The sequence below is a fragment of the Esox lucius genome, chromosome 10 (genome assembly GCF_011004845.1).
Source record: "Esox lucius isolate fEsoLuc1 chromosome 10, fEsoLuc1.pri, whole genome shotgun sequence".
Taxonomy (NCBI): domain Eukaryota; kingdom Metazoa; phylum Chordata; class Actinopteri; order Esociformes; family Esocidae; genus Esox; species Esox lucius.
This window is the reverse complement of record NC_047578.1, coordinates 20,070,881-20,093,697: the sequence shown is the minus strand read 5'-3', so window position 1 is coordinate 20,093,697 and position 22,817 is coordinate 20,070,881. Positions and strand designations below refer to the sequence as shown.

At 40.6% G+C, this 22,817-nt stretch overlaps 3 protein-coding genes across 7 annotated transcripts in view; all 3 read left to right on the top strand.

The window, feature by feature from the left end:
- LOC114828690 (BOLA class I histocompatibility antigen, alpha chain BL3-7-like) overlaps positions 1-22,817 on the top strand; it is a 593,411-nt gene that overhangs the window by 385,701 nt on the left and 184,893 nt on the right. The gene's annotated exons all lie outside the window — the stretch shown is intronic.
- LOC105009518 (class I histocompatibility antigen, F10 alpha chain-like) overlaps positions 1-22,817 on the top strand; it is a 262,976-nt gene that overhangs the window by 146,287 nt on the left and 93,872 nt on the right. The window lies entirely within an intron of this gene.
- Positions 3,610-22,817, top strand: part of LOC105028584 (major histocompatibility complex class I-related gene protein-like) — a 110,314-nt gene continuing 91,106 nt past the window's right edge. The window contains exons 1-6 of one of the 2 annotated variants that reach the window (XM_034294692.1): positions 3,610-3,949; positions 4,501-4,779; positions 4,957-5,061; positions 15,999-16,016; positions 16,315-16,375; positions 16,473-17,378. In XM_034294692.1, the coding sequence (XP_034150583.1) occupies positions 3,625-3,949; positions 4,501-4,779; positions 4,957-5,061; positions 15,999-16,016; positions 16,315-16,364 (777 nt within the window). In that variant the 5' untranslated portion in view covers positions 3,610-3,624 and the 3' untranslated portion in view covers positions 16,365-16,375; positions 16,473-17,378. Of the gene's footprint in view, positions 3,950-4,500; positions 4,780-4,956; positions 5,062-15,998; positions 16,017-16,314; positions 16,376-16,472; positions 17,379-22,817 lie in introns of those variants that run through there. The other variant, XM_034294691.1, reaches the window with a different exon arrangement.

Sequence of the window (22,817 nt, the reverse complement as noted above, 5' to 3'; positions counted from 1 at the left end):
TATTATAAAAGTATGTTTTAAGAAGGGACTTAAAGGAATTCACTGACTCAGCCAACCTGATGTCCTCGGGCAGGCTGTTCCAGAGCCTCAGGGCCCTGACTGCAAACACTCTGTCCCCTTTGGTTTTCAGTCGAGACTCTGGAACAGACAACAGACCTCTGTCTGAGGACCTCAAGATACGTGCCGGTGCATATGGGACTAATGGGTCAGAGGCATAACATGGAGAGAGGCCATGAAGAGCATTAAAAGTAATCAGTTAAATTCTAAAACATACTGGGAGCCAGTGTAATGAAACCAAAACATGATGTGATCATGTTTCTTAGTTCTGGTTAAAAGTCTGGCAGCTGAGTTCTGTACAGTCTGGAGTCCATTAATCGATTTTTGGGCCAAACATGTAAAAAGGCTGTTGCAGTAATCCAGGCGTGTTGAGATAAAAGCATGTAAAATGGTCTGTGTCCTTAAAAGTTAATATTGATATATTTCTAAGATGGAAAAAACACAATTGTAGAAATTTTGTGCTGCGCTGTTTGAAACTTTAATTACTGTCAAACCAGACGCCAAGATTCTTTGCAATAGGCTTGATAAGATCCACTAAGGAACCAGCAGATGGCAGTATTTGCTTTGCCATCTGCTGGGACCCAATGACCAGGATCTCTGTTTTGTCTGAGTTCAGCAGGAGGAAATTATTTGACATCCAATTTTTGACACGACAAAGGCAGTCGGTAAGTGAACTCCGCATTCCAGGGTCTGTGCATCTGACAGGGAGGTGCATCTGTGTCATCAGTGTAAATATGAAAAGAGACACTGTGTTTCTGAATATACAAGGAAAATAAAATAGGTCCCAAGACCAACCCCTGGGGCACACCATATTTAACAGAACAAAACGAAGAGACATAGTTATTCACAGAGACACAGAACCTCCTGTTGGACAGATACGATGAAAACCATTCTAAGGCTGTGCCATCCCCACCCAGTGCCTCAGTCTGTATAACAGGATGTTGTGATCAATGGTGTTGAATGCGGCGCTAAGGTCCAGGAGTACTAGGACTGAGCACATGCCATCATCAGCAGACATCAAGCGGTCATTGGTGACTCAAAGCAGGGCAGTCTCAGTGCTGTGGTACTTCCTGAAACCAGATAGACATTTCTCAATTATGTTGTTATTTTCTAATACAGAGAGCTGTTGGTGGGACACCATTTAAAAAAAAAAATCATTGATATAAAATGCAATTTGGAAATTGGTCTATAATTTTGAGGGAGGGAGGGATCCAGACCAGGCTTTTTTAAAAGTGGGTTCACACAAGCAGTTTTAAAGTAATCAGGGACACGGTAGATAAGGAGCTATTAAAAACAGAAAGCAAACCGAATCCGACAGATTCAATTACTTTTAATAAAAACTGTCGGTATTACATCAAGGGGGCTGGAAGACCCTCGGACAAGTCAGTGTGATAACACTGGTTAAAACTATGTTGTTGCCGATGAGGGACCTCAGAGTTAGAGGCAGAGGGGGTCATAGAGGCTCTGATTGACTCTACCTTATCAGTAAAATAAGATAAAAACAGTCATCATCGCTTTCAGATGAGCCACAAAGTGGGGCAGGATTTACCAGCTGATCCACAGTTTTAAATAAAAATCCAGGGGTGTTCATGTGTAACAATGAGAAAAATACTGTGTTCTCCCATCCTTAACCATTTTATTGTAATTTAATAATAAATGAGGTAATGAACTTAGAGAATCTGCGCTCTGCCTGCCTGCATTCCCTTTTACAGCTGCGAATGTGGTCATTTATCCAGGGCTGCTTTCTTACTATGGATGTATGCCTAACCTTGAGAGGTGCAATGATGTCTAATGAGTTCAAGCAAATCAAATTGAAATGGTCGGCCAGATCATTGGTGTGGGAATCAGGCAGGTGTTGGCTTTGACTCCGAAACAATGTACAAAACTTTGAAACGCTTAGTTGTGGAGTACCCGAGGAGCTTGGTGAGGCAGTATGAGTAACCGATGATTCACAGTTAAAAAATATAAATTTTTGGTCAGATATAGTCATAACCAATAATTCCAAAGAGGATATACTAACACCAAGGGTAAAAACCAAGTCCAATATATGGCCATGGTTATGTGTTTGCCCAAACACATATTGTTTCAACTCTGTAGTTATTTAAAACAAGGGTAGATACAAATTCAGGAAGTTCTGCTAAACATCCTCCATGCGGTTTTGGGGCCGATAAATGATTGCAAATATGGTTGGTTGCAGGCTGTCAAGTGTAAAGAACTTCAAAGGAAGAAAATTAATCACATCTTACTTGATAACATTTAAATATTTTCTTATGCACAGTCACTAGGCCACCACCACGACCACTAACCTGGGTTGGCTGAAACAACCATATTGAGGAGGACACAATTCAGCTAAATGGCTGTGGTCATTAGTCTGCAACCAGGATTCAGATAAAAAAATAAAATCTTGGTTTGTGGATAAAATATAATCATTTAAAAGGAAGGTCTTACTTGAGAGCAATCTCACATCGAAGAGTGCCATTTTAAGTGAATTTGTGCTTTGTGCTTGAATTGGTTCATTTGTCTTTATCTTTAGTAGATTATTAGGATTTCAGTGTTGGATTTGCACGTTTTGGATGACAGGACCATGGGTTATGACTACAGGAATGTCAAAATTCTGTGAAACAGCACAAGTGGTGAGTGAGCAGCTAACATTCGTGAGGTGAGGAAGATGGTTCTCTGGTGTTTATAGTGGAGGTGATTAACTGTATTGGTCAAACTAACAGGAAGTCAGAGAACCTGGACATTATTGTGTCTGCTGCTGAGAGGTTTCTGGGTGTAATACTGACTGAAGATGTTCCACTCCCAGACCCATGGGACTGTTGGGATGGGATGTACATCAGACTGGGACCTGGGAGAGGTCTGGTGGGAGGGTTGTCATGTGGGTGAGGGGAGGGGAGGGAGGGGGAAGGATTTCTCTGTTTTACAGTATGTACTTGTTTAATGTGATTATTAACATCCTGAACCGTAGATGTGTCAATACACCCTTTCCTTTGTTGTAGCCTGTTAATAGACGTCAGGGAAGTTGTCATACAGGGAGAAGAATGGTAAATCCCAAATGGACCCGTCCCTAACGCCACCACTCAAACCCCCACCATTTGCACAAGTGTCCCAAAGTTGAGGGAGTGAAAATGATTACGTGTGTGGGCTTAACAGACAATCCAGGGGCTCCTTCCAGCAAGTGTCCAACCCTGCAGCCTGAGAGAGATATGTTGGTCATGTTATTGTCTCCATCTCTTTCTTCTTTTGTTCCTGACAGAAAAGACTCCTCTCTCACTTTCTCTATTGATTTATTACATAATAGGGGACAGCCTGTTACACTGTTTACACAGTGTTGATACAGTATTACTTAAAACAACACTACTTTAAAGAACACAATGTGTATATTCAAGACAATACATAGAACCTGCTCAACATAATCTGGTCTACAATAGATCCACACCCTCATAGTTGCTCAATCAGCTCTGTCTGCCTGCCTGTTTCTGTGTTGAAGGTGTGTCATCGTCTGAACGGAGGATAATCACAGTAATGTCGCTGTTAGACTGACAGATGCAGTGAACAGTCAGAGCAATGGACAGTTTTGATCTCTCTCTGTCTCTCTATCTGTTTCTCTCAGGTGTACACACATTCCAGAACATGTATGGCTGTGAGTGGGATGAGGAGACTGGAGTCACAGAGGGGTTTTACCAGTTTGGATTTGATGGAGAAGATTTCGTCTCATTTGACCTGAAGACATTGACATGGATCACTCCAAAACCACAGGCATTCATCACCAAGAACACGTGGGACAGTAACAAAGCTGGCAATGAGTACATTAAAAGCTATTTCACCCAGGAGTGTATTGATTGGCTGAAGAAGTATGTGGAATATGGGAAGAGAAGTCTGATGAGGACAGGTACAGAGACACTGAACATGATGGTGTGCTAAAAGAGACAGGACAAAGTGATATTTCAGTATTCGTTTCTTCTCCCGTTCTTATCTCTGTCTTCCTCTTCCCTCTTCATTTTCTCTCTTTCTCTACCCATCTTCTATCCCTTTCTATTATTTACCTTTCTCCCTCCATCTCTTTTCTCTCCCTCGTTTCTCTCCTAATTTCTCTTCTTCTTCCAGTTTCTCTTCCCCTTTCCATCTATCTCTCCTTCCTCACCCCTCTCTTCTAATCTCTCTTCCTCACATTCACAATCAGTCTTTTATAAATGTTATAGGTTTTATAAATACCTAAATTCTTTCTTTGTACTTCTGAAGATAAAATGTGAGTTGTTATGGGAGCACTGGAGTAAGAAGTGCCCTTAATTCTCTACTTCTAATTAATTATCTAAATCACAGTGCATACAAAGTCTCACCCATTTTGTCCCTCTCATCTCTCTCCCCCTGTCTTCCTCTCTCTCCCCCTTACCATCTTCCCTCTTCTTCTATTCCTCCCTCTCTCTCTGTCTCTCTCTCCAGTCCCTCCAACAGTGTCTCTGCTCCAGAAGACCCCCTCCTCTCCAGTGACCTGCCACGCTACAGGTTTCTACCCCAGTAGAGTCATGGTGACCTGGAAGAAAGATGGACAAGATCACCATGAAGATGTGGAGATGGGAGAGACTCTCCAGAATGATGATGGAACTTTCCAGACGAGTGTCCGTCTGAATGTGAAGCCTGAGGAGAGGAAGAACAACAAGTATCAGTGTGTGGTTCAGGTTGCAGGTATCGATGAGGACTTCATCAAGGATCTGACTGAGGGTGAGAGAGAATGAATGTACACTGTACCCATCCGTCTGAATATACCTGTTATTCCAAGTTTCAAAGTGACAAGATTCTTTTCAGTAACATTACCTCCCAAATGTTCACATTTACCTGCGCATATTTAAATTGACAGGAATTAAACAGTATAGGCTGAATGCTCTGTTGTGATTACAGACACAACCTCCATTGGCCCCATCATTGGAGTGGTGGTAGCTGGCCTCCTGGTCATAGCTGCTGTTATTATAGGAGTCGTCATCTGGAAGAAGAAGAGCAAGAGAGGTGAGTGACAAACTCTTTCTGTTTTGATGTAGTCTACAATATCCTTGATATTATGAGCAGTGACTTTTTGGTTAGTAGTAGTACTTGTCAAGATATATATATATATATATAGTACTGAGGTTGTATTAAAAAAACATCTTAAGGTTAAAAGTAGCTCCTAACTTGCTGACAAAGGAGAAACTCTTAAAAAAACAGTGGGTGTGTAACTTTAAAAACAGCTCCTAAATCTGGGAAAAGTTAGGAGTAGTCAAGAGGACTCACTAAGACCAAATCCGCCTCGTAATCAGGTCGATGTTTAAGAAACATTTGATACTGAGCTTTTGAAAAGGTATCGGCTAAATCTTGAGGGTATTATGGTCATAGTAGAGTTAGTCATGGATGCATCACTTCACCAACAAACAGAAACAACCCAATGACATCGGACATCAAGCATGTGACAACTCTATGTTACTTGGCCACAGGAAAAATGTAGTTATGCAGCGCAGACGAACTACGTACAGTGGGGAGAACAAGTATTTGATACACTGCCGATTTAGCAGGTTTTCCTACTTAGAAAGCATGTATAGGTCTGTAGTTTTTATCATAGGTACACTTCAACTGTGAGAGACGGAATCTAAAACAAAAATCCAGGAAATCACATTGTATGATTTTTTTATATTTAATTTGCATTTTATTGCATGACATAAGTATTTGATCACCTACCAACCAGTAAGAATTCCGGCTCTCACAGAACTGTTAGTTTTTCTTTAAGAAGCCCTCCTGTTCTCCACTCATTACTTGTATTAACTGCACCTGTTTAAACTCGTTACCTGTATAAAAGACACCTGTCCACACACTCAATCAAACAGACTCCAACCTCTCCACAATGGCCAAGACCAGAGAGCTGTGTAAGGACATCAGGGATAAAATTGTAGACCTGCACAAGGCTGGGATGGGCTACAGGACAATAGGCAAGCAGCATGGTGAGAAGGCAACAACTGTTGGTGCAATTATTAGAAAATGGAAGAAGTTCAAGATGACGGTCAATCTCCTTTGGCCTGGGGCTCCATGCAAGATCTCACCTCATGGGGCATCAATGATCATGAGGAAGGTGAGGGATCAGCCCAGAACTACACGGCAGGACATGGTCAATGACCTGAAGAGAGCTGGGACCACAGTCTCAAAGAAAACCATTAGTAACACACTACGCCGTCATGGATTAAAATCCTGCAGCGCACGCTGGGTCCCCCTGCTCAATCTAGCGCATGTCCAGGCCCGTCTGATGTTTTCCAATGACCATCTGGATGATCCAGAGGAGGAATGGGAGAAGGTCATGTGGTCTGATGACACAAAAATAGAGCTTTTTGGTCTAAACTCCACTCGCTGTGTTTGGAGGAAGAAGAAGGATGAGTACAACCCCAAGAACACCATCCCAACCGTGAAGCATTGAGGTGGAAACATCATTCTTTGGGGATGCTTTTCTGCAAAGGGGACAGGACGACTGCACCGTATTGAGGGGAGGATGGATGGGGCCATGTATCGCAAGATCTTGGCCAACAGCCTACTCGCCTCAGTAAGAGCATTGAAGATGGGTCGTGGCTGGGTCTTCCAGCATGACAACGACCCGGAACACACAGCCAGGGCAACTAAGGAGTGGCTCCGTAAGAAGCATCTCAAGGTCCTGGAGTGGCCTAGCCAGTCTCCAGACCTGAACCCAATAGAAAATCTTTGGAGGGAGCTGAATACCCAGCGACAGCCCCGAAACCTGAAGGATCTGGAGATGGTCTGTATGGAGGAGTGGGCCAAAATCCCTGCTGCAGTGTGTGCAAACCTGGTCAAGAACTACAGGACACGTATCTCTGTAATTGCAAACAAAGGTTTCTGTACCAAATATTTTGTTCTGCTTTTCTGATGTATCAAATACTTATGTTCATCCATCCATCATCTTCCACTTATCCGGGGCCGGGTCGCGGGGGCAGCAGTCTAAGCAGGATGCCCAGACTTCCCTCTCCCCAGACACTTCCTCCAGCTCTTCCGGGGGACACCAAGGCGGTTCCCAGTCCAGCCGGGAGACATAGTCCCTCCAGCGTGTCCTAGGTCTTCCCCGGGGTCTCCTCCCGGTGGGACGGGACCGGAACAACCTTCCCAGGAAGTTCTGGAGGCATCCGAAACAGATGCCCAAGCACCTCAGCTGACCCCTCTCGAGCTTCTCACCCTATCTCTAAGGGATCGCCCGGCCACCCTGCGGAGAAAGCTCATTTCGGCTGCCTGTATCTGGGATCTTGTCCTTTCGGTCATGACCCAAAGCTCATGACCAATAGGTGAGAGTAGGAACGTAGATTGACCGGTAAATCGAGAGCTTCGCCTTGCGGCTCAGCTCTTTCTTCACCACGACAGACCGATACATCGACCGCATTACTGCAGAAGCTGCACCAATCCGTCTGTCAATCTCCCGTTCCATCCTTCCCACACTCGTGAACAAGACCCCTAGATACTTAAACTCCTCCACTTGAGGCAGGCACTCTCCACCAACCTGAAGTGGGCAAGCACCCTTTTCCGACTGAGGACCATGGCCTCGGATTTAGAGGTACTGATTTTCATCCCCACCGCTTCACACTCGGCTGCAAACCGTCCCAGTGCATGCTGAAGGTCCTGGTTTGAAGGGGCCAACACGACAACATCATCCGCAAAGAGCAAAGACGAAATAGTGTGGTCCCCAAACCTGACACCCTCCAGCCCCTGGCTGCGCCTAGAAATTCTGTCCATAAAAATTATGAACAGAACCGGCAACTAAGGGCAGCCCTGCCGGAGTCCAACATGCACTGGAACATGTCTGACTTACTGCCGGCAATTGTTGTGGAAATTTCTTTATACAATGTATTCTCACTGAGTAAAGGACTGAGTCCCACTGTTAAGATAGGTATAGGAATGTGTGGGATCTGGTATTTGCATAGGGGGCATCGATTGTCTGTCCAGATGCAGATCAATGGGTTTTAGGACAAGATAGGAGAAGATATACAACAGGGGGAGTAAGGTCAGTTTGCCCCTTTGGGTAAACACTACAGTAAACATTATGGCAGGAAGGATAAGGTGGGGGAAGATAGCATTTGACTTGTGTGATAGAACAAAGGGAAAGGTGTTTGAGACAGATGGCAAGCATCTTACCACACCCCTTTTTCCTATGTAATAATACTGTCGATTGCCTGTTTTTATTAGAAACTATTCACTGTTACCTTGTAACCTGCATACTTTCTCCTTGCAAGCAAGATTAAAACCGTTTATTGCGCAATTGATTTCTCCTGTCTTACCTACCATTTTCATAGAATTACTTGGATTTTAGAAATTGCCATCACATTTTGGGGGCACGTCCGGGTTCCTAATCCTGATCGGTTCGAGTCCTTTTCCTAACAGGTTAACCGTGCACGGCCAGAGAAAGCTCTGGAATTCTAGTATCGTCCAGAAAAGGCTTATCCTTTGACGGGCTGAGAAAGGAGTGCCTGACGGGAGCTGTGACTCGTGCTTGATCGGTACAGGTTTCCTGCGGATATTGAATTTGGAGGCAAGACGCAATACGGTTTAAAAACTTAAAGTTGGACTTTATAGTTTAAAATCTGCAGTAAAAGGTTGGACCTTTTAAAATCTCATTTGTGGGCTGACGAGCTTGACTTCGCTTTCTGGTTGGTTGAGTATAAACTAGATTTACTGGGTAAATCTGAAACATGGGGACGTGCGACAGTAAATCTTTGCCGGTCTCTTGTGTTTACGCTGGACCGGCAAAAATTATCACTGACGTATATGGTGTTTGGACATGTGAACAATGTTTTCTTTGAGTGTTATTAGGTTTTGTCCGGCGACTGGCGTTTTCATTCGGTGATGGATGCGCGGCCTGTCGGGCTGATTGGAGGTAGATGGAAAGTTTGTGTGGAGTATATTGATCTGTGTTGTAGTTTCTTTTGCTCAGGTTAGATGGCTCGTTCTCCTCTGATCGCCCGTCACCCCACCCCGCGGAGTTCAGCTGGACCGCTAGGTGGGTCTCCTTGGAGGCCCGCTCGGGACACTGCATCGTTGGAGTCATAACGTGGCCAAGCTCTGTGGACCTTTTCGTTGTGAACGTGGAAATGCTGTGGGCCACTGGAGGCCGTTTTCTGCTCCGCTTTGGAAGTGTTGAGCATGTCTACGAGTTTCAAGAAAAGTTCCAAAAGTGGGGAGTTGTACACACCAGGTGTACACACCCGTAATCTCTTTGGCCTTGCCGCGAGTGATTCAACGGGAACACGCAGGAACGCTGAACCGCTAGAGGGAGGGGTGCGGACGGTCAGACAGGGGACCAGAGGAGCATCAACCGGTGAGATTGTTCCTTAATACAGTTTTCATATGCTTTACTAAACAATGTGGTTGGTTTTGTAAGTCAGATTTGATGGTTTTGTGGAAGTTGATAGATGGATTTGAGTAAGTATGGTGACTAGAAGTTTTTGAGTATTGCAGTCAGGGCGGCTGTAGTTAGAAACATGTCGTTTTTGTTCCGTGTCCTGACACCAATTCCCGTGCAGCAGTTGGACTGCGTGATGGAGTATAGCGTGCTCCTGTATGTTTGGATGTTGAAGTGTGGTGTTTTGGTTAATAGCGACTGTAGTTGGGCCTGACAACCATTCCTATGCTGCTAACCTATTGCGTTGCGATTAGTGCTGGATTATAAGCGGTTGGACTGCTTGAACGTCTGCAATTTAGGTTGGACTTAAATATGCAATTGAGATTGGATCTCATACTTTCAGTGCCTGTAGAAGGCTCCTGTAAATTGCCGCAATTGTTGGTCAGCTTATGGTTTGGATCAGTAGTTATGCTACAGAAGTTAATGCACGCGCCACTTGTGTTTGTTATGGCCCGAGTCACGGGCATTTGTCATTGTCTGGTTGTGGTCGGTCTAGTAAATGCATTTGTCCATTTTGGCATTCCCTGTGCACGAGGGATCCGATCGGCTGCATTGCGTATTCCTTGATAGAATATTTGATCTCGTTTACCGAGGTTGGTGTTAACTTGGAAGTTTTGTAATCGCAATGTTTCGTCTTGTTTGGTGTGCGTTTGGGCGAACGCTTACATTGCGTGGTTAACATGGTTATTATGCGAGGCCTACTCTTTTGGCTTTTGCCTTATTTGTGCTGAAATTGGGAAATTGAATTTGCCTGATGGCTGGCACACGTGGGAGTGTTAGCCTGCTAACTTAGGTGTTTAAGAGAATATTGTCCGAAATATAATTAGAGGGATAGATTAGAAATTGGTATAATGATGATTCTGTGAGTTGGTAAATATGGTCTCGTGGTTTCGTAATGAGGGGTTAAAATAGTGTTTTCTCTCTCCTTGTATGGAGTGGGATGCAGACGATAGCGAAAGTTTTTAGTATTAAGGTAACATGCTGTTTCCATGAAGACTGGATTCAGCCAATATAGTCATAGCCTGCAAAAGAGGGTAAAATGACTACGGCCCGTTTATTCCCCAAATAGCCAAAGCCAGTTTATTCCCCGTTTAAATAAACCCGTAAAATTAGACGTCCTATTTTAAATGCTAAATTGAGTTTGGTTAAATAATGGAGTTCTCTTAAGTGTTTTCCGACGATAACTGGGATAATGCTTGTGTTTTTAAAATCAACGCATGATACTCGTTCATGGAATTTAAATTCTGGAATGGTACTTTAGTGAACAAATAGGGTATTGATGTAACAGTGTTTAAGGCTACGTTGAGTTTCCTTTGGATTACTTATTGTAGCTTGATTATTGTTACGTCCCCTGTTCAAAATCCCTGTAGTGTTCTGTGTATGTGTCTTCTCAGTACAGGTGACAATATTCTTCAATCAAGCTCATCAATAACTCCGCCTACCCCGTTACCCGGTTCAGCTGTTTCCACTCACCATCTGTCCCATCATGCATTTTTGAGCAGTATATGTACTTCTGGTTTTTGGTCATTCTCTCTCTCACTCTCCATCCGTAAGGTTGTGTATGTGGTTTCTGGTTAGTTGTGAAGTGTTTTGTGGTTTTGCGTGGTTTGGAGTGAGAGCTGTGTGTGTGTGTGTGTGTGGTTGAATTGTTTGTGGTTGAACTTTTGTTTGTACAGGTGGTACATTGCCTAACATTTTTATTTCTTCTTGTTTCTACAGGGAGTGAGGAGTAGTGATGTCATAGATCTGTTTTCTGCCTGGAGTGCCATTCTTAAGAGTTTCTTAATTTCCACCATAATGTTGACTTGTTGTGTAGATATTGATAAGCAGATGTATTTTTTAATGAAATGCGAAAATATTAGATAGGTTGGACACTAAATCTAAAATCTTCAGTTAACGAACGATGTAGGCTAAATTGTGAGGATGGTCTGGGGACCATAAACGAACATTTGGTCTTGTTAATGGCTCACCATATATGTGTGGAGCTCAGAGCTTCAGGAAGGGTGGGCAGGTCCACTGGGATGGCTTCCGCCACCCTTAACATTATATCAAGGTAGCACATTATATCAAGGGTTAAATTCGAGGGTTCAGTCTGTTCTCACCCATGTTAATTTTACCAACACAAGCATGTTCAGTTTTGGGATGATAAAACATTATGTGAAAGCTGAATAAGTTTTCCTTTTGGTTGCTTTAATGTTTACATTTATGATTTCGAATCACATTGTAGTAAGACTTGGAGACCTTAAGTCATCCAACATTGTTAATTGCTGAGAACAAATTTGATGTCTTTGCATGACTTATACATGGAAGTAGCAATTTTGGCAGTTCGACACTATTTTGAATGACATAGACTTACATCTAAAATTGAGTAAATTCCCTAGACTTTAGGAGGTAAATTGAGTCATGATGTTTGTTGGTCTCAACTTAGTTTGGCCATTGCCTGTGAAAATGCTAATTTTGATATGCTACTTTGGGAGTTCCGTCACACGAGCGACCGTGTGTGTGGTACAGTTTTTATTTCCTTTGAGGATGTTTTCTTATTTTCGGTTGTTTTGGTTGGATATTCAGTTTGCGACGTTTACTGGATGTATGTTAGATTCCTCCTAACTATCGATTTTCTTTTTAATTTCGGTCCTGTAATGGTTCTGCTTTCAAGCTTGAAGTCATTTTCTGTCTTGAAAGCAGGGGGGGATTGTATGAAATGATTATCTATAGTGGAAAAGAGTTGAACTTAGAGTTCAAATGAAAAAGAGTTGAACTTAGAGTTCAAAGCAAATTAAATAGGTACTTGAAGAAGTTACGTGAATAATCTAGTTTGTCAAATTGGGTTTTTGAAATGTATGTTTTATGTGAAATCTAACATGGTTATGGTTGAATAGAATACATCTTGCCATTTTGAAATGGTTTAGCTAAGCAATAACTAATTTGATGGGTGTGTTACCTTTCAGTTAGTTTAATATTTGATTAGAAGTAATCATATTAATCTCATGCATTATTGAATAAGTGGGTAGAAACGTGCAGGGAGCACATTTAGTTATTTCTTACATGTTTACAAAATTTTGCCATGTTTTAATTGATATTGAGAAAATAATTCTGCATCGAGTTATATTTCTGGAAAACCAAGTTGTGAAGTCTTACATGGTCTAAATTGCATAAAGAGAGGTACAGACACCCTGTAGCACTCCACTCACTGACACAAAAAAAAAACAGTTTGAGATGGATTTTAACTTGTTTTAGAAGAGAAACAGACATTATCAAAATTGGGTATTCTAATTCTAATTTAAGTTATGTCCTAGTAAGTAATCATTGGAACGTTAATGGTTAACAGAGGTTTCTTTGAGGTGAATGAAGAGAAAAAAGGTTGTTTTACTATTGTCAATGCCTGGGGTGTTTCAAGATAACAACAGTGTCCCTTAGTGATAAGGTGACAATTCTTCAAGACCAGGGTCTGTTCTTAGGTCAGTAGACCACCCCCCACTCCAGGGAGAGCCCTGTGGTGGTAAAGGAGTAAAAAGGGGGGGTCATGATTTATGACAGGATTTCAGAGTCTTTGATGTGCTAGGATAATAAGAAGAGATTGAGAAATTCACACTGAGTTTCATCTTGTAGAGAAATTAGGCTAAATAACAGTTATGGTAGCTGACTTCAGGATGGTGTGAAATGTTTGATTTGAAATAAGGTATTTGATCCTTTATGTGAAACAATGGTGAATTTGATTGTAGTTCCGATACAACACAATCAGATGTAAATCATATAGGTGAACTGAGAATTGTTCATGAACTGCTCTTAGAGAGTGGTAGCAAACTATCTTAAGTGATGAGTTTTTGGAACAGTAATGAGATATGTGAAATTGTGTTCTTCTGTTCTTTGTGTTGGTTGTTACACCAACTATAGAAAAGAGTGGAATTGTTATTTTGCTACACTAGCAGAACAGAAGCACCAGAGATGTTAATGTTTTAACGATACTGTTATTGATTTCAACTGTTCTACTCTATTTGGAGAAAAGAAGTAGAGAGATATTGGAAATATAGGGTTTGAGTGTTTGATAGTGTGTGGTTCTAATGTATCAGCGAGATGCAACAAGCTAACGTGATGGACATATGTAATGATGTACTATGCAGTTGGAACTAATCTTCTCAAGGATAATTCACACATTCAGATACAGAACGCTTGAAAGCGATTCGGCATCAGAGGACTTGCTGGAGCCCAGAGAGAGACTGAGCTTGGCTTAAAAGGACAACTGTGAGGTGGCTGAGGTGAGATAGAACTCACAGACACACAGACGGACTGTCCCACAGCTGAGAGAGGAGTCGACTCTGGGGCGCTGCACGTCTAGGTGCCGCACGTCTACAGGATGCTGAGTTCCTGTGAGCTGGACTGACTCGAGTCCTGATGATTCTGCAATGTGATGGAGAAGGCAACCTCCGACCGAGAGGATGGAGGCGTAGGAAAGATCTACTGCACAACATCATGCTACGCTGATTGGGTCCATACCAGGTACATCTCATCTGCTGTCCAGGTAGCTGAGAGAGGAACCTGGGATCGACGACACGCTACACGAGGATTGCAGTGTTTGAAGGTTAGACACAGTGAATTGAAGTCACTGAGGGAAAATTTTCTGGTGCTAGTAACCAGTCACTTTCTACATGGCCTTTAGCTCTAGAACCTTCAGCTAAAACTGGTCATCTTGGAGTTCACAAGGGAGAACACACAGATTCTCCTGGCCTGGCTGATAAAGCAGCTAGAATGGAGACAACAAGAGCTGTGTCTGCATTTGAGCTGTGAAGGACAACACATCTGACTTTTTCGTTCTGTTACACCGACCTGCCAAAGAAATGGTTCATGTCTGACGTTTGGAGAGGACTTTTCAGTGAATTGAGCAATTTGCATGAGAGAACTTTGTAACAGTGATAAATTGAAGGATGCATTCAGTGATAGGTGTTTATGATGATTATAACATAAAAGTTTTGCTGTACTATGTTATGATTCTGTATGATGACAATGTGTGATCTTGGATTTTGTACGAAAGGTAATGATCTAGAAGAATGTAAATGAGGATCCAGACATTTCAGATTTGTTCTGTTCTCTAATCATTAAGGGTAATAATATTGACTGGGTCATGTTGTTAAAGAGTACTGTTTTGTTACAGTCTACATCCTAATGAGTGAACTGTTTAAGGGTTGATACCAAGGTTTAACATGGTATCAAGAGGATGGAGTGTTGTGGAAATTTCTTTATACAATGTATTCTCACTGAGTAAAGGACTGAGTCCCACTGTTAAGATAGGTATAGGAATGTGTGGGATCTGGTATTTGCATAGGGGGCATCTATTGTCTGTCCAGATGCAGATCAATGGGTTTTAGGACAGGATAGGAGAAGATATACAACAGGGGGAGTAAGGTCAGTTTGCCCCTTTGGGTAAACACTACAGTAAACATTATGGCAGGAAGGATAAGGTGGGGGAAGATAGCATTTGACTTGTGTGATAGAACAAAGGGAAAGGTGTTTGAGACAGATGGCAGCATCTTACCACACCCCTTTTTCCTATGTAATAAATACTGTCGATTGCCTGTTTTTATTTAGAAACTATTCACTGTTACCTTGTAACCTGCATACTTTCACCTTGCAAGCAAGATTAAAACCGTTTATTGCGCAATTGATTTCTCCTGTCTTACCTTGATTTCTCCTGTCTTGCCATCACACAATGCAGACCAAGCTCCTGCTTCGGTCATACAGGGACCTGACAGCCCTTAGCAAAATACTTATGTCATACAATAAAATGCAAATTAATTACTTAAAAATCATACAATGTGATTTTCTGGATTTCTGATAGAAATTACATTTTCTACATGCTTTGTAAGTGGGAAAACCTGCAAAATCGGCAGTGTATCAAATTCCTTATTCTCCTCACTGTATATCTCAGTCAGCTGTCGGTAGAATATTACATCAAACAATAAATTCCCTCTCCAGACCCCATATCATGTGACAACTTCAAAGTAACAAAGCCAACTTCATGGCCAAAGCTCGCCCACCCGGTGTAGTTGGTGCTATAGATGGGACACAAAATTACACAGATTATTTTTATTTGAATATCATTTTTTCAATATGATACATACTTCTACAATATTGCTATGATGAATTGACTGACAGAGACCCCTCCCCCTCATAGTTAGTAAGTTTGTTTGTGGAACACAACATCATCCATAGCAATGTGGTCAACCCCTCTTATCATAAGACTTCTCCCCATTCCTTAGTAAAAGTTGGTCTTAGCAGCTTTATTAATAGGTTTTCAGAGGAATCTCATAGCTGGGAACTTTTAGTGCTGTTGAGGGGTCCTCCTAGTGGTAAGATCAAATGTTTTGTGAATACGGGCTCTGGTTTACAAGCAATAATGGTATAGTTAGTGATGGTAGAATTGTTTTATTTGATGCCATTCATCGTACTCCTAAACATATTGTTTTATTTTAGCATTTTACCATACCAAGTTTTCAGAGTTAATAATAACATCCTGTTCTTTTCTGTTTTTCAGGTTTTGCTCAAACCAACAGTAAGTGCCTCCGTCATTTTTGCTATCCAGAAATTGTCACCACTACTAAAGGAAAACCTTGTATTACATTGGAAATGTTTGCAGACACTCGTATCCAGTGTGACTTGTAGTTGTACTTTTTCTATTTTCCTTCCATCCTCTAATGACAAATTATCTAGACTAACTACACCACTAACAATTATGATTGAGCTACTTTGTTAATATAAATGGCCGCATATATTCCCATTAATTAACCTGAACTCATGATTGTCTTTGAATCAGTGTTTATTCTAATTTGGGGATTTTATTTTTGTTTCAGCTTCAGACACTGACTTTGACAACTCTGAGAGAGCTGGCCAGATGATTTGAGACCTCAAAATGTATTTTTCTTAATAGTTGAGCAATTTCACATTGGCACCCACTTCTCCTGTCTGTTCGGTTTTTGGTGTGTAACCTCTGTCTTTTGGTGTGGTTTAGGAGAAAGCTGAAGAGGACATAGATGAAATGGAAACAACAGACATTTTTCTGAATCCAATAACATAGCACATACATGTATACATTCATGCACACATACAGTAATCACAGATCTCATGTACAAATCTGCTGTTAAAATATTCTTAGATTTTTTTTAACACTTTTGCTGACCTTTAATCTATGGTTTGCCTTTTTAAAAATGTGCTGTTATTTTGTTGAATTCATATATGAATATAAGAAGTACTGTGTAATAGATTAACCAGGCTGCAAATGGAACATCTAGAAAATGTGAAAATGGACAGGATGAAACCAGAACCATACTCGGCCAATCTATCCACATTTTCCATTTATACATAGTTTTTCTTTTCTGTCACTTCATTTATTTTTCCCTTTATTTTTTTTATTTTTTTGCTTGTCTGTAGAAATAGTTGGTGATGGAGAGTATGTAAACAAGCATTTTATTGCAGTTGTTTGTACTTATGGAGGCTCCACATTTATTCTGGGATAGGCTTGTAAATGTGAAATCTACTTTTAATGAAGTATCAACAGTCATACATACATGAAAGGGAGATGATCAGATTGCCAGATGTGCCATTAAAATGTTCTTTTCTGAAAGTAGCTTTTTTCGCTTATTTGATTTTATGATAGGTTTAATTTAATGATACATTGTTAATTGAATTCTGATGAAATAGTTGGTTATGGGGAAATAAGTGAAGAAGCATTTTATTTGCTTGTGTTCATCCAAATTAATTGGGCTGAGTTATTTTTTAGTCCTGGAGTAGGCTTAATCTTCACTTCTCCCTTATCAGTGTCATCGAAACTATCAAATACACACCCAATAAATGTTTTGTGTGTGCACAAAGTAAATTATCCACTTGGGTTTAATTCTGGATTAAAACTCTCTTTTTTAGAATTTCTGTATTATAGCATGATTGACAGGCTGACTTGGGGCATGAATAAGCCCCTTTTTCAATAGAAAAACATCACATTTGTGAATTTTGTTGTTAATCAGTGACGTTAACAAGTTATTCCCACTCTGTAGCTAAAGCTAATGTATCCTGGGTAGGGTTTCTAGCTGACAACTTCTCAGTCAGTGATATAATTTAAATAAAGCCCTAAGACATAAAAAAAATGCCCTAAGATTTATTGGAACGAACATTAAGGCATTCTGTAATAACATTCTTACTATTTTAATAAAATGTGATATTGGGCATTTTCATAACTTTAGCAATAAGTCATTATGCTCTTAAAAGCAAAGGATTCCTTAACACAATAGATTGCAATCTGAATTAAATGTGCAATAACTCCAGGCGGCTGTCATGAACTGGGTATCTGCAGTTATACTGCGATCTACAGTAACTGCACATTGGGGTTTAAATGTTACTTGCAGTTGATTCATGTTTGAATGAAATGCTTCTATAAAAATTCTGGACTAGAGCATTGCTGGTTGTCATTTATTTATTATTAATTAATTAATAGACAGCAAGGGTAAAATAGTACTTAGAGCTTTTTCCAGCATGGATTGAGCCATGTGTTGTATCCAAAAGGCTAAGACTTGTGTTTCCATTTACAGTATTAAGAGGAAGTCAAGGTGGCCTAGTGATTAGAGCATCTGACTAGTAATGTGTTTCAGCTCCCATTTATTGAGGATTAACATTATTATTGAAGCAAAACTATAATATGAAACAAAGCTGAAATGGAAACAATGAAACAATTGATCACCTGATGAAATTAAAAGTAATCCTAATGACATAAACAATATTTTGTCATGTTAAAATAATGCAGAACTAATATCTTTTAACAAGCTCACATGTTCATTCTTTATTATCATAATTACAGTGACACTCCTCACGCTTGTCAATGGCTGGAATAATTGCACTCCCTGTCTGTTGACTGAAATATTATAATAATCCCTTTAATACCTTGCTGCAAAACTGGAAATACTTTTCTTAGTGTTCTTACCGGGCATGATAAGCTCATTGGTTGCAGTATCAGTAGTTGCCATCAAGTCCACAAGGGTCAGGCTATCCTCCCCCACATGGGTAACCTCTTCAACTCAAGGAGAAGACTCACAGCATCTGGACAAACAATAGATAGACTCTGATAGGTTATACGGATAGACAGATTTACGAGTAACCCTATAATCTGCCGATACCAGTCAATGATGCTCCCTAGGCAAATACCAGATCCCCCTCTCCTACATTCCTAAGGAACAAAGAACGGATACCCTCATTGGTCTAGGCATCATATGGCCAAAGTACCTAGTGATACTCTGATATTTATACAGTCATGTCACAGTCAAAGAAAATAGTTACATACCAAGCAATAGAAAAGCAGACATTTCTCAAATGCACCTTAGTGCAAGATTTCTGTAACAGTATAAAAAGAGCATCCCAGAGAGGATTCGCAGGCAAATAATGCAACAATTTAAGAATGTTTCTCATCGTAAAATTGCAAAGAGTTTGGGATCTCATCATCTACGGTACATAATATAATGAAATGATTCAGAGAACTCTGAGAAATCTATACTCAAGGGACAAGGCTGAAAACCAATATTCATTGGCTGTGATCTTCGGGCCCTCAGGTGGCACAGCTTTAAAAACAGACATGATTCTAGAGTTGAAATAACTGCATGGGCTCAGGAACACTTCCGAAAACCATTGTCTGTGAACAGAGTAAGTCCCTGCATCCACAAATGCAAGTTTAAACTTTACCATGCAAATAATAAACCATATACAGCTCTGGAAAAAATTTAGAACAGAAGCTTTCAATATGCAGAGGTCTCTTAATTTTAACCCTTCTGTTCCTCACTCAAAAATGTCCTTTCACACTTTTTCCTACATCCGGACGGGTTTACGATTGGAGAAAGCCCACATTGTCCGCTGCCAACTGTTTAACATTGTAAGGGATGTGTAAAGGTATGGGCAGACTTGATGTGGGAATAATTTAGTCAGATGATTGCTCTGCATGGTTGTATAACGATCAAGGAATGAGGCCATTTTACAGGACCAGGTGCCTACACTGTTCCCTCATGATTTCCTAATATTCCATGACAATAATCCCTGCATACACACTGATAAATTCAAGAGTGGTTATATATACTCCAGGACGACTTCATACGCCTCTCATGGCCTCCCCAATCACCTGATCTGAACATCACTGAACCTTTTTGGCATGTTCTAGAGCACAGAACTGAGTTATTTTTTTCCACCGCCTGTAGTATTGTTTATGTTTAGTTACTTTAACACTTTTCCTTGAAATAACTAATTTCAAATATACTTGGAATTTAAATATTTTTAACAGTTGTAACACATAGTTGGAAGATCATACTAGACACAAAACAGAGTCAGGCATATAGAATAATAGGGCTACCAAAAAAAGACATAGGTATTGAGTTTACATTTCTTTATTTATTAATAGAACATGCCCTTCCTGTAGTGGTGGATAAATTCTAACACGTTCTCCTTACACACCTTTATCCAGCCGTCCTCCTGCATGTGATACACTGGATAAACACATGCACGTATAAAAACAGTTACATATAAGTAGCAGGGCAAAACCAAATAAACGTAAACAGCCTAAAGATCCCTATACAGGAACAGTGGTCAGCAACTCAATGTTCATTGAGTTAGGCAGCAACAGCATTGCTAGGTAGGGTACATCCTGAAATCAACAGTGTTTCACCACTGTACAGTACAGTGCAGGAGAGCAAAGGTCCCTAGGGCAATGTGACTTTGGATCCATGACGATGGATCGCTGTTCGATGCTACAAAGAAAATTCAGATATATGGTGAAATTGTACAGGAGTGATTGTTGTTTAAATTGTATTTTTTTGTGATTGTTTAAGTTTGGAAACAGCAGAGGAGTTTTCTGACAGCAGAGTAGTTTGCATGTGTGGAATGACAACTTTAAGACCCAAAGGGGGAAACACACTGAACGGTAAATAACATTAAAACTGATATTTGGACATTTTAATCTGTTACTCACAACATTGCCAGAGGTAGTAGTAAAGGTAGAATATGCTTTTAATAGTTTATCACTGAGTATTACTAGTTCATTACCTACTTACAGTATTGTCAGATGAATATAATTGTATGACAGAAAGGAAATTCAAACAGCTAATTTAATCAGAACAACATGTGGGTTATGTGCTTCAGTTACCAATGTAACTTCCAACTGAGGCTCTGGAGTCCGCAGCCAAAGTGACACCATGGCGGAATTAGAATGCCAATGTAGTGGTACCATGGTTCATATCTATGGACACACCACCTTGACCCTCATGGGTGTATGACTTGAGGAACCCTGAGGGCTAGAGAGAGAGAACATAGGAGAACAACTTGAAGAAATGCACGCGTCTCTCTCTCTCGCTCTGTAAATTTGCGCATCTTCATAAAATTATGTTATTTTTATTTCTCGAAGATTACTTCCTATAATTTATTATCTATGAATACAGCATCCAAAACGTGTTATGCGGCACTTGCTGAGGCAATACAGAGACGCATTCCAATATCACCTGCTGTACGATGGAACTTTAAAAGTAGAACTGTCAATGTAGTTTAGGAAACCCGCTTTGCGCTGCTCCTGGGATTAGCAGTGCGCTTACCCGTTTCAAGGAGAATGTCCAGAATATGCGGAAGCAAACTGATAAATGGGCTGCCACCGTTCATAATGGAACAGACTAGCCAGGCCGACGAGTAATCAACACAGCGCAGGTGATGAAGGAGGCAGTCATCTCCGAGGTGGAGCAGAGGTTTTCACAAAGTGACCACCTGATCGCTCCCAAGCTGATTGACAGCTAGCTCTTCCCAAAATTTGTCCTGTCATTCCCTACATCTGAGCTTGACTGTGCGGTGAAACTAAGGCCTCTAGGAAACGAGGAAAAGTGAAAGTCTGAGCTGACCACTGTACCTTCACACTGGTAAGACGGCCCTGTCTCTGATCCATCTATGAGAACCTAGAGGAGGCTTTTGCTGAGACTGATATCACGGCCATATGCCAAAGACAGAATTGACCAAAATTAGTGTAGAGTGTGCTAAATATTGCAATTTCTTTCATTTCTCTCTGACAGTATTTGTTACAATTGATTTGACAAAAAATGTGTCAAATCAATCAAATTTGATTTGACATGTTCCAATAAAATATTTTTTTAATTGATTGCAGAAGATGTCTTCATTGATCGCATTTCATTATGGGATAGCAATTATGGAAATTATTTTCAGTCAGTTGTGATGGGTAGTGTACAGTAAGAGTTCTGCCTAATTGAAATAAAAATTTAAATAAGCTGTAACAGATTTCACTTCAAAGCGTCATTTTGACTTGTATTATCCACTCCATTTCCAAAACAGTTGGGAGCTGCATAAAATGCAAATAAAAACAAAATGCAATGATGTAAAAATAATTTATCCCTATGTTTAAAAATAGTACAAAGACAACATATCAAATGTTGAATATGAGAATTTATTGTTTTTGGAAAAGTATCTGCCCATTTTGAATTTGATGCAAGCAACATGTTTAAAAAAAGTTGGGACAGGGGCATGTTTACCACTGTGTTGCCTCACCCCTTCTTTTAACAACACTCTGTAAGTGTTTGGGAACTGAGGAGACCAATTGCAGCAGTTTTGAAAGTGAAATGTTTTCCCATTTTGCTTGATATAGAATTTCCACTGCTCAACAGTTCAGGATCTCCTTTGTTGCACTTTCTGTTTCATAACATGTTGAATGTTTTCAATGGGTGACAGGTCTGGACTGAAAGTAGGCAACTTTAGCACCCAGACCCTTTTACTATGGAGCCATGCTGTTGTAATACATGCAGAATGTGGTTTGGCATTGTCTTGTTGAAATAATCAAGGCCGTCCCTGAAAAGGATGTTGTCTGGAGGGCAGCATTTGTTGCTCCAAAACCTGTATATATTGTTCAAGAATAAAGGTGCCTTCACAGATGTGCAAGTCACCCATGCCATGTGCACCAACGCACCCCCATACCATCACGGATGCAGGCTTTTGAACTGTGCACTAAGAAAAAATCTTCTTTCTCAGTATCAACAATTGATATGTTGTCTTTGTACTATTTTCTATTAAATATAGGGTTTAAATGATTTGCACATCATTGCCTTCTGTTTTTCTTTACATTTTACACAGCCTCCCAACTTTTTTGGAAACAGGATTGTACATCGTTTGGCCTTGGAGGTACTGATTGTTACAGTGACTAAACTGAGAGAATTGCACTATGTTATGTTTTAATAGCTTAAACAATGTTATCAATGTACTAATTATTTCACCAAAAACCTAGTGGCTGAATCAATGATCATGTGGTTACACATTTTTACAAACCAAATGAAAGCAAAATCAG